Source organism: Carlito syrichta, unplaced genomic scaffold (assembly GCF_000164805.1).
Source record: "Carlito syrichta isolate Samal-C Ts95f unplaced genomic scaffold, Tarsius_syrichta-2.0.1 Scaffold303130, whole genome shotgun sequence".
Lineage (NCBI taxonomy): Eukaryota > Metazoa > Chordata > Mammalia > Primates > Tarsiidae > Carlito > Carlito syrichta.
The window spans coordinates 4,831-16,942 of record NW_007247226.1 but is presented as its reverse complement, the minus strand read 5'-3'; the positions used below and the strand labels follow the sequence as shown (position 1 = coordinate 16,942).

The 12,112-nt window shown below is 55.2% G+C and overlaps 1 protein-coding gene across 1 annotated transcript; it reads right to left on the bottom strand.

The window, feature by feature from the left end:
- Positions 1-111: 111 nt before the first annotated feature.
- On the bottom strand, positions 112-9,618 carry TLDC1 (TBC/LysM-associated domain containing 1). Its single transcript, XM_008057815.1, has 7 exons — positions 9,466-9,618; positions 7,374-7,604; positions 6,930-7,074; positions 4,719-5,147; positions 1,656-1,774; positions 764-943; positions 112-238 (listed from the first exon to the last, which is right to left on the bottom strand). The coding sequence occupies exons 1-7, from the start codon at positions 9,616-9,618 to the stop codon at positions 122-124; spliced, it is 1,374 nt and encodes a 457-aa protein (XP_008056006.1). The 3' UTR covers positions 112-121.
- Positions 9,619-12,112: the final 2,494 nt, after the last annotated feature.

The window sequence follows — 12,112 nt, the reverse complement described above, 5'->3', positions numbered from 1 at the left end:
CGACCTTGTCCCAGGGGCGAGGGCCAGACGGCGACTTCCATCTCCGGGAAGAGGCCAGACAGTGACGTCACACATCAGAATCCACGCCCAGCTCCAGGAAGGCCCCAGCCAGCAGGTCCCCTCACTCGTCATCACCCGGGGCTTCGCGGAGTCCCTCACTGTGGCGTGTCCGCCCACTGGCCTCCAGCAGGATCTGGGCCTCAGGGTCCACGTCAAGAATGCTCTTGTTGCTCTTGACCTTGGGAGGAGGAGACAGGGCCTGGTGTGATGAGGGGCACCCAGCAGGTGGTGACATCCTGCGGGCTCCGGTCTGCCAGAGAGGACTCAGTGGTCTCCTGTGGCCACAAGGAGACTGGGATGGGCTCCGGCTCCTCCCTAAGGCCTCCTACTCTGAGATTCAATTGCTGGGTGGGTACGAGCTCGTGTGGGAGGTACAGGGGCCCAACAGCAGCTCGGCTGCAGGGTCAGGGAACTAGAAGGGACCCCAGACCCTCACCTTGCAGACAGGCAGAGTGCACGGGGCTGCCCGGGCCCCCTGGGCACATGCCCTGGGCAGGGCCCCCCTGCCCAGGACTGTCCCACTGAACTGGCCACAGATCCCAGACAAGACATCCCCTGCACACCTCTCAGCACCCCCAGGCCAGCTACAGCCGCAGAAATACATCTGGAATGAACAGCTGCAGATGGAGGAGCCCAGGGGCAATGCCAGGAAAAGAAGGCCTAGGCTCAAGGCCATCTCGGACGCAGAAGACACGCCACTCACCGGCCGCAACTCAGGGGCGTCTCCGACTGCCCACACCTCCATCCTATCAAACCGGAAGTTCTCCTTGGCAGAGAGCTGTGGGCTGTTGTACGTGGTGCATGTGGGCTTGGCTTTGCTGTGTCCTTTCCCGAAGTCGACATCCACCCAGAGCCCGAAGTAGTCATGCTGCCCTCCCATGCCCTGCGGAGGAAGCGACGGCAGAGAACAGTGTCGACACCTCCTTGGGGTGGAACCCCAAACCCAGTAGCCTGCACCTCGCCCCCGGCACCGGCCTGAGGCAGGCAGGTGAACAGGGAGCATGGTCTTCCATCAACTGTGCAGGGGGACCCTGCAATGTCAGCACCCCAGGCCAAGTTACTAGAAGAGTCACTAATGTCTCCTGACACCCACCCCAGGGCTCTTCTCGAGAAGCTTTGCTGGAAGCACAAGTGACAGCAAAGAAGAAAAAACAGCAGGGACACAGAAGCCAGCACCAGCAGCCCACCGTAGCGGCCCCTGTCATGCTGTGCAGCCCTGGGCAGTGGATGGCCAACAAGAGTAGGGCAGCCGTGTACCCGCCCCTCCCCACAGGCCCCCTCTGGTCGTCGGCAGGCCTGGAACCCTGGCAGCCCCAGTCCTGGGCAAGAAGAGTCCCGAGGAGGTCTCTAGAAGTGGCCTCTTAGGGCCACACTGTCCCTCCTCGGGCCAAATCCTGGCAGTGACTGGGGACCCACTGGGTGCTACCCCAAGGCCGGAGCCCTCGCCTCCACCATCACCAAACCGCCCTCTCTGGGAAATGCCCGGTGTTCCAGGTGGCCCAGCCACGTCCCTCCCTCTGCCCATGGTAGCAGGGCAGCAAATACGGGAAGGAACGCTGGGTCCCTCTCTGGCCAACTGCCTCCCCTGATCTTACCAGCCCATTAGGGATCGTCTGCTGTCCATGGTTCAGGTACATGTAGTGGTCATTGTAGCCCGTGGGCGTGTGCACAGCCATGTGGGGGGAGACGGAGAACAGGAAGCACTTGTTGTCCCCTGAAAGTGACCAGAGCACAAAGCACATGGGGTCTGTGTTGGGCCCGAGAGAGCAGGAATAGCTACAGCTCAGAAGGAAACAGCAAAGGCCTCACCTGTCCCAGGTGCACCTGACTCGCCGCCCACCTGCGAGTCAGCGGATCGGGGTCAGGACACGCTGCCTGAGGACCGGGTGGGCAAGCTGGGGTGCGGGGACAGGGAGGACAACTAGCAAGGAACGGGACGTCTGTTTCAGGGATGTCCCTCAGCTCTGGCCAGGGGAGCAGGGAATGGAACTCAGCCCACTGTTTGCCGGAAGCAGCTGGGGCCAGCCAGTCACAGGAGTCAGAAAGAATAGGTTTCCTTATCACATGCAACAGCTCCAGCGCAACCTGCCCCAGCAGGCAAGTGACACGCCAGGGCTGTTCCTAACCCAAAAGAATGCACCAACCAGGACAGAGAAAACCTGCAGATGCCTGGGGCTGCCGCAGAGGGCACGATCTGCTGGAAGGGAACTGACAGCCAAAAGTGACCATCCACTGCATCCATGGGCACAGGGTGACCACAAGGGCCCTTAAAGGAAGCTACCAGTCAAAGCTCTAGAAACTACTAGCCCTGGTCTCAGAGTGCTTCATTCCATGAGCACCTTCAGCACAGGGGAGAAGGGTGAGGTCAGGCCTCGCCCACATGGAGCTCCTGGCGAGGGGGTGCTCCCATGATGAGGGCAGGATATGAACAGGGCCTCACATCCCTGAGCAAGCAGACAGGACCTGGACCCCGCAGAGTGTGGGCAAACCATAAGTGACGCCCATGGCCTCCAACCCTGACAGATTCACGGGGCCTCCACGGTCAGGTCTGGGAGACTCCTGGAGGCGACCTCCAAGGCCAGGAGGGCGTCCTGGGACAGAGTCAGCCGGGGTGAGGGCCGCCTCGTGACAGAAGGATCCCACACGGGGCAAGGGGACCATGCAGGGAACGGCAGGCCAGTGAGCATCGGGGTGCAGCAAGGAGGTTGATCAGGCTAGAAAGTTCAGCCAGAGCTGGATAGGAAAGAGTTTCGCCACGGCGAAGGACACGGGCTTGCTTCAGGGCCTTCAGCCGCTCCAGAGAGCGAGGGCAGACTCAGGCCCTGGGACCTGCTTGGCCACACCCTACCGTCCCGCCCCGCCCTCCCACGCTGGACAAGCACCACTGGGCTTCCCATCCCAAGGCTGCTGTCACCCCATCCACTGCTGCAGATGCCAAGCGAGGTCACAGGCCCACGGGCGGGCACTCGGCTGCAGCGGGGCCACATCCTCATCCAGCCCACGGTGCTGCCAGTGGGGAAGGCCACAGGGGGAAACACCCCTCTCCGGGATGCAGGCAAGGACTCGACAAGTCACGAGCCCCTGACAAGACGTCAGGCCAAAAGCAAGGCTCCTCATCTAATTCTCATGATCACAAGTCTCAGCCACGCAGCCAACATTGGCGCATGGGTCTGGACCAGCCACCAGCCATACGGCCCAGTTTCGTGTAACTCTGAGACCCAGGGCCAGAGCTAGGACTCGAACTCTGGTCTGTTCAATCCAAAGCTTCAGGCCTTTTCAACTACTAAACAGAAGACACAGCAAACAGGAAGTGAGCCCCATGGCTGGTAAATCACATAGCGTCTTGGACATTGGAGGTTGTTATTTCCAGGACCAATAGCACACTCTCTGAACTTGGCCCAAAACCCAGGGACCTGTACCATCTGTGGCATGAGGCTGCCCTCTGCTGCAATTTCAGGCTCGCGCCTGAGGACAGGATGAACTCAAGTTGAAAACGTGGTCATTGTACTTTTCTGTTTGTCAGGAAGATGACATCTGCTTGTTAAGAAAACACAAAGACCAGCAGAGGCCATCTGAGGGAACAATTAAAGGCTCGAGATGCTGTTTCTGTGACAGCAGTCCTCCGGGTTTTGTCGAAGCAGAGCTCTGACCACCCAGAGAGGTCGGATAGCACGTCACCTCCCTGCAGCCCTGAGGTCGGCCGGCGGGAGCATGCCCGTTTCCCTGACAGAGACAAGGAGAGGTCGAGGCATAGGCGAGCAAGGACGTGGCGAGCCTGAGGCTGCCATCTTGAGAGAGGCCCTCAGGCTAGACTGGTTGCTGGCTGGCACCTGGGAGTTTTGGTGTGGGGCAGGTTCCCGCCGTTCCCAGAACCAGAGTAAAGATCTGGGCCACCCTGAAGCCTAGAAATAAAAGAAATCCTAGAAACAGCAGGTTTCAGGAGATAGAGGCACCCAACCTGGCAGCTAAGGCTCTCTTCTACACGTCCCAGCCAAGTGGCAATGCTGCCTGGATACACCTCCTGGCCTCCAGAAGCTCTGCCTGGTGGAGGAAGGTCATCCCAGAGGTGTGCAGTAAGACAGAGGGCACATGGGGGACCACGGCAAATCCTGGGGGAGGCAGTCCACCCTTGAGTGCGGAGAATAGCCCAGGTGTGGCATGCCTTTGCAAGCATTTCACAGGACCCTTTTTCTCAGTGTTCTTCGAGGGAAGGAGAAGATTTTATTTAGAGCCTTTCATCCAGTGCAGTCCAACTCATGCAAAGGGCTTCCAAACTCCAGCAAGCAAACACCGCCAGGGGTGGGACAGGCCAGAGAAGGAAGCTGGCGGTCCAGAGAGAGGAAACATCCGATGCGCTGCAACAAGTAGCCCCTGGACTCCTCCCGAGGCGTCGGCGGCCCAACTCCCCCACACCCTACAGATCTGGCTCCACATAATGGCACCGGGCCTGTTTCTTTGTCTGAAAACTAGGACTGGGATCGGGAAAGAGATGCTTAGAGTGAGACACTGCCATGAGCAGCATCACGGTTCACCCCCAAATCGCGTCTGGAGAAACGCACGAGTGACAGAAGAGACCCTCCCTCACACCCACCCTCCACTCTCTCCGGGCTCTCGCCAGCGCTGTGCCACGCCCAGGGGTGCTGGACACAGGGTCTTACCTTGAAACTGAGGCTTCACTTCCCAGGAGCAGGAGGCAAAGCCCCCGAACACGTGGCCGTCGTGGTCCTGGAGGACGGCCACGCAGGGCCCCCGGTGGGCGATGCGCCCGCAGAGCTGCGAGAAGCTGTGCCCGTGGAGCTCGGATGAGAAGAGCAGGCGCCAGCGGTGCCGCCGCTCCTCGGGCAGGTGCGCGTTGACAAAGACGACTGCCAGCACATCCAGGATGCACTCGAAGCTCCTGCCCGCGTCCACCTGACGCTCGGGAACCAGGGTGGCCAGATCCAGGGACGAGCACAGGACCAGGAAGCCCTTGTGGACGACCACACTCAGAAACCTGGCCACGTGGGGGGCCCGGAACACCCAGTCCTCCATCACGGCTCGGTCACAGGCGCAGTCCAGCCACTCAGGCCCCGGGGGCCTCTTGCCACCTAGGGGACGGGACAGTCGCTATTAGCAGGTTGCTCTGCCATCTTACAGCCACTGGGGAAGCCCGCGCTGACCGGAGATTTCAAAGACTCGGTGGGAAAAAAGACCGTAAAACATGCCAATTTCAAAATATTCATTACGTGTTAAAATTGTATTTTGGATTAATTGTTAAAATCAGCTCCACATGTTTCTTTTTATGGTTCTAATGCGGCCACTGGAACATTTAAATTCCGCCCAGGGCTCACTGTGCTTCTGTGAGCCAGTGCGGGCCTCAACAACTGGGCCTCAACACCTTCTCCACCAAGTGGCACTTAAGAGGCCCTGAAGACAGCGCAGCCCTGTGAGGGCTCAGCCCCAAGCCCCTCAGGAGCCGGCCCCTGAGGCGGTAAGCCAAAGCCGCCGAGGGCTGCAGTCAACCTCACCCGCCAAGCTCCAGACGTGCCTTGCCTTCCAGGCAGCCGGGGGGTGGCTGGCACTATCCCGGGAGCCTGTGCTGCTCTGGGAAGAGCAGGGTCCTGAACCCCGAGTCACGCTGGCTTCTGGCGGCCCCTCAGGCCACTCTCCCGCTCACCTCCTGAGAAGGAGGTGACAGGGCAGCAGTGCACAGACACACACCGGACGCCAACAGCAGCTTCACGCCCTGGCGCACGACCTGCATTAACTTGGCAAGGTCTTCACCTCTCTGTGCCTCAGTGTCCTCATGTGAAAAATGGAGGTGATGCCAAAGCCCACTCTGCTCGACAATTGCGAGCATGAGGACAAGAGGGGCGTGTGAGTCCTACACTCCTGCTGATACACACGAAGGCTGACATTCCCCAGCTACTGTCATTCCCGACCTGTGGAAATTCCGGATCTAGAATGAAACCACAGCATCTTCTCTAACTCAGGCCTGTTGTATTCAGCAGGAGATATCAAAGCCTGATTACTGAATCTGCTCCCCAGCTTCTGTGATGTCTCAAAACGCCTACCATTTCTAGTTAAACTATCTTTCAAATGGCTTCATTTCTCATTACCTGTATATTGAAATCCTCTTCTTTTCTTTTCTTTCTTTTTTGAGTCAGAGTCTCACTCTGTCGCCCAGGCTGGAGTACAGTGGCATGCCCATGGCCACCACAGTCTCGAGCTGCTGGCTCAGGCGATCCTTCCATCTCAGCCCTCCAAGTAGCTGGAACCACAGGCGTGCCACCATGTCTGGCTAACTTTTTGATTTATTGTAGAGATGCGGTCTCACCATGTTCCCAGGCGGGTTTCAAACCCCTGGGCTCAGGCAATCCTCTCGCCCCTGCCTCCCAAAGTGCTGGGATTATAGGCGTGAGCCACTGTCCCTGGCTGAAGTCTTAAGGATAGTGGTAATCATCCAACTTTTTCTACTTACATGATAACTTTAATTTTCTATTTTTATGAAGGAAGAAAATAAAAGACCAAGGCAAAAATAAATGAAATGGAGACCAGAAAAACCACAGAGAAAAATCAATAAAACTAAAAGTTGGTTCTTTGAAAAGATCAACCAAAAACTGAAAAACCTCTAGCTAGACTGCCCAAGAGAAAAAAGAAGACTGCAGATGACTCAGACCAGAACTGGGAGCACAGACATCCCCTCTGCTTTGGGAGAATAAGAAGGGTGGCCAGGAAATAGAACAATCGTCACCAACACCCAGATAACCTAGAGCAGGGTCGGAGGCTCGCACTGCTGGCTTCGGGAGCTACTACAAGGTCGCGTCACAGAGACGGCGGGGCCTCTCGCAAAGCAAGGCCTGAGCCGCCGAGGACACGCGGGCACTTGCCTGGAAGCTTCATCTCAGAGAGCAGCTGCGCGGTGAGCTCCTGCACCCTGGGGGCGGGCCCTGGGGCCTTCTTCTGCGTCCAGCCTCTCAGCTCCTGTCTGTGGCTCAGCACGTGCACCACAGAGCCAACCAGGTCCTCTGTAAACTTTAAGATCACGATTTCTCCGTCAGGGACACTTCCACATCCCCAGAGGCTTGTGTTTTATCTCTAACGCCAACTATAAGGGACCACAATGTGGGAACAAATCACACCACTCCCATAGTTATTCGTTCTTCTGATGATGCACTTGGCTGTCCAGGAGTTCTGACCCCAACCAGTTACACGGTTCCAGGGCTCCCCGAGGACAGACACCTCCCCAGTCCATCCCCCACGTAACCAGGCTCAGTCCCCTCCCCGGGGCACCAAGGCCACTCAGGAGGCTCAAAGGGCCTCGCGGCCTCTACCTTTTGGACTTCTCTGGCTTTCACGGGACCGCCTGTGGCAGAAATCATCCTCAGAACCACGAGACTCTTCTCCTCAGCGTTTCCCTTCAACAGGGAGGACATGGACACGGTGAACTGCTCCCGGGACACGTTCTCGCTGGGTCCCATGGCCTTCCCCGTCAGGTCCACCCTCCGCATGCCATTGTACAGCCTGGTGACCATCTCTGGGGGAAGAGCTTCTCCAATGTGGCTCTGCCGGGAACAAGCAGGAGAGATGGCTGGACAGGGCACAAGTCAAAGTGCGCAGGATCACAAAAAATAACCAGGGGCCAAGACTCACCGCTGCTACTCTAGCTGCTTCCATCAGCTTCAAACCCTCCCAGAGCCCACATGCACACCGTGCACCGGAAGGACCTCACAGCACCTATGCATCCCGACAGGCTCATCCGGGCCCTCAGACCTTCCACAGTCTGTCCCCATCCTTCTTCCACGCTCCCATCTCCCGAAATTGGCCCTGTCGCTCCCGCCATGCCTTTCACTCTGCTGAGAGCATCATCTTCACCCTAGACTGCCACAGCCACCACGTGCATGTCTGAGTCTACCAACACACGCAACACAGGTCTGTGTCCTGCCAATCTGGTCTCCCTATTAGGAATTTCCAAATACACCAGCCAGCTTTCACTTCCTATCCAAGTTATTTGTGCTCAATATGTATTTTAAATCAGCTTTTATTTACATTTTCAATGTAATTCTTAATGCTTTGACCATAACGTTCTGTAAATACTGTCTCCCTCTGTCTCCAGCACCAAATCTGATTTGGTCCAGGGACCACAAATAAATGGTGAGACAGAGTAAATCATGGAGAAATCACACACTTCCTGCATGGCAGGGTCTGAAGGCTGATTACCCTGTAGCAGCTGCCTATGTAGACACTGCTTGTTACGACATCAGTATTTGCAGTTCTTCTAAGGAAGGCACCCACCCTCACCACTCAAAAAGAGTACTCCAGTTTCTGTTGGTGCTTGCAAAGTTCTACTGGAAAGTGATTCCCTAATCCCTTCCCAGGAAAACTTCATTTGGTCACCAGGGTCTTCTGATCAACTCTTAACCAGGTCTACCTTGACCAACACTCGAGAACATCACCACCCACTCTGCGGTCAAGTTGTCATCGGCCCAGCTGGTTCTGTTTGTGCCAGCTTAGCAGTGTGTGTCCAGATCTCTTAGGAAGTCTGTGGTCAGGTGGAGACACACACGTTCTCTGCACACACGTGTGCAGATCACATGGCTGTGACCTGAATCACATTCCTAGCCATTTCCTCATCTGTAAAATGAACGTGTGGAGTGGGTCTCCCGTGGCCCCATCAGCTCCCCTCTGCATGTTTTGGAGGAGGAATAGGCAGGAGGCCTCCCTGGACTCCAGGAGGCTGAGCCAATGGCCTCATTTTGCCTGAGTCTTGCCTAAGCCTGAGCACTCAGGTATGCAGTTAAGATCCCACGGAATGAGACAAAAAGATGGGAGAAGCAGGCAATTTTAACTCCTTGTGAGGTGAACCTTGAATCTGAAACTTCATTATTTCACTAGGAATATCATAAAATTCCCAGGACATCTAATACCTACAAACTGCAGAGGCAAAGGTGCACTGGAAACGACATGGGAACTGGACCTAGGAGTCTGCAGAGGTAGCCCAGCACCCAGCCTGTCTCCATCTCTGGGAGGTGGTCAGGAGACACGTGGTTCAAGAGACAGGAAGCAGGCCATCCTCTCTGATGCCAACCTCAAGTCAGCGATGTCCCCAAAACATCATGTAAACCAGTCCGTAGCTACTCCAGGGACATTTCTTTAGTACAGATAAGAGACTATCGATTTCAAAAAAGAGGAGGGATTTGTTTAGATGCTATCTGTGGCTACTTTCCTGCTACCAGGACAGAGCACAGTCGTTGCAACAGGGACCACATGGCCCACAAAACCGAAATACCGAAATACATACTATCTGGCCCTTTACAGAAAACACATTTCTTTAGCGTTCCCATACAACTGTCTTACAAAAACAGGAGAGCAGATTGCACCCCGAGCCCTGCGCCCAACTAAACATGAACCGGCTGTCATTCTTGCCTTTAGTGCCTTCAAAGAGAAAGATCTAGATGAGGTACTGGAGCTGCTTTTATCCGATGACAGAGCCTCAAACAGTCTATCGATCTCAGCCTGCTCCTCCGGGAGGAAGTGTGAGCACAGTTTCTGCCCCGCCCGGCTCCGGCCATTCCCCATCTCTCCTGGGAGCCAGCAGAGTTCTCTGCAGAAGGAAGACACAAAGGTTCAGAGAAAAATCAAAGTGAAATGATCACAGAAATAAGTGTTCATAATTATATGGTCAAGTTAATAAATATTGATTTGGCCACAAAATGCAGCTAAAACGCATCAGAGCTATGTAATAGTGTTTCAATGTGGTAGAAATTAATCGTTAATACAAAAAAGTTGGAAAACCTCAATCGACTTCCACGATCTCCCAAAGCATGCCCATAGTTGTCAATTAACAGTCGGATTTCTTTCTCTTTTTTTTTTGAGTCGGAGTCTCACTCTGTCACCCAGACTGGAGGTCAATGGCATGCTCACGGGCACCGCAGCCTCAACCTGCTGGGCTCAGGGAATCCTTCCGCCTCAGCCTCCCAAGTTGCTGGAACTACAGGTGCATGTCACCATACCCAGCTAATTTTTTGATGTATTGATGTATTGTAGAGACAAGGTCTCACCAAATTTTTTGACGTATTGATGTATTGTAGAGACAAGGTCTCGCTAAATTGCCCAGGTTAGTCTCAAGCCCCTGGACTCAGGCAATCCCCTCACTTCTGCCTCCCAAAGGACTAGGGTTATAGGCATAAGCCACCATGCCTGGCAACAGTCAGATTTCTTTATTTGAAAACACAGCTCCCAAATTAACGAAACTAAAAGGTAGGGGGATAATCTGTATTTTAATTCATTTAAATATTCTTTAAAACTTGGGTTGAGCTGGGCGTGGTGACTCACACCTATAATCCCAACACCTTGGGAGGCTGAGGTGAGAAGACTCCCTGAGCCCATGGGTTCAAGACCAGCCTGGGCAACTTGGCGAGACCTCATCTCTACAATAAATCAAAAAATTAGCTGGGCATGGTGGTGTGTGCCTGTAGTTCCAGCTACTTGGAAGGCTGAGGTGGAAAGGTCGCCTGAGCTGTGATGCCTGTGAGCATGCCACAGCACTCCAGGCTGGGCGGCAGAGTGAGACTCCAACTCAAAAATAAATAAATACAACAAAAATAAAACCTGAGTTGAAAAAAATATCTAAGGCTAAAATTGTCACCTTGTTTCCTTTTGTGATCCTGGCTCTGCCTCCCGCTAGCTGTACAGTCTTGGGCAAAACACTGAAACTCTGTGCCTCGATTTCCCCATCTGCAAAACAGGAATAATCCCAGGCCTCCTCAGAAGACCGTGTGGTCATGAACCGAGTTGACCAAAGCGAAGGGCTGAGAACCGCCCAGCACCGACCTAGCCTGGGACGTCCCAGCCCCTGGTCTCATCGGTCTGAGGTGCTGGGGGAGCATTAACAGAGACGGGCAGCAACGGCAGGTGGCCCCGGGCCGTGTTCACCGCCACAAACGCACTGCAGAAAAAGGTCGAGGGCCAACAGATCGGGGGAGACAAGCAAAAAAGCGTGGCTAGAGATTTTTTTAAATCTCTTAAGAGGTGACGTGCCGTGACCGTTCACTCCATTCCTGGACTTTTCTTGGAAATGCTGTTGGCGAGATGGCTTGAGAGACAACCACCATCTCCACACAGGCCACTCAAGAAACGAAATCAACAGCCAACATTCCCCGCTTGGGGCCGAGCACAGGTAAGACTGACGGCCCCATCAAGACCTGGTTGTTCAAACCCTCCAGGGAAAGCGATACACTCAGGCTCTTCTTTTCCTTCTACTGAGATGAGATTCGTATTAGCTGGCATTAACCATACTCAAGCGTCCACTCCAAGGGCACTTGGCACAAGCAGGATGTCGCGCCGGCACCACCTCGGTCTCATTCCAGAGCACCTTCATCCCCCTCAGAGGAACCTGGACCCCTCAGCAGCCGCTGCTCATCCTCCCTCCCCCACCCACCGGCAACCACCAGTCCACGGGTGTGACAATCTCTCTGCTCTGGACATTTCCTGGAAATGGAACCACGTGCTATGCTGTCTTTAGTGACTGTCTCCTTTCACTCCACAACACGTCTGGGCTCATCCTCGCTGTGGCACGGATCAGCCTTCCCTCCTATGGCTGACTGATATCCCACCGTAAGGACAGACCATCTTACATATTCATTCTTTTGTGAATGACACTTGGGCCGCCTCCTCCCTCTGGCTGTCATGAACAGCGCTGCTGGAACACCATGTACTTGGGTCCCTCTTCTCAAGCTTCTGGACACCGAGGCGTGGACCTGCTGGGCCCCATGGTAACCCTGCTTAACTTTCCAGGATCTGCCAGACTGTTCGCCATGGTCCATTCCCACCAGCAAAGCACGAGGCTCTGAGGTCTGCCCATCCTCACTGACTCTCCATCTTCGTGTCAGGTCGTCGCACAGGGAGCCTCTGACAGGCTTCACTGAGGTGCCCCTGAACAGGAAGCCTCTGGGGGCTCCTTGTAGGGGACTGGAACGCACCCTGCAGAAGCAGGCTGCAGATAACGGCTTCCCAACCCCATCTGGGCAGCTAGTTACGCCCATCTGACCTCAAAGCTTCCACTCCTCAAGTT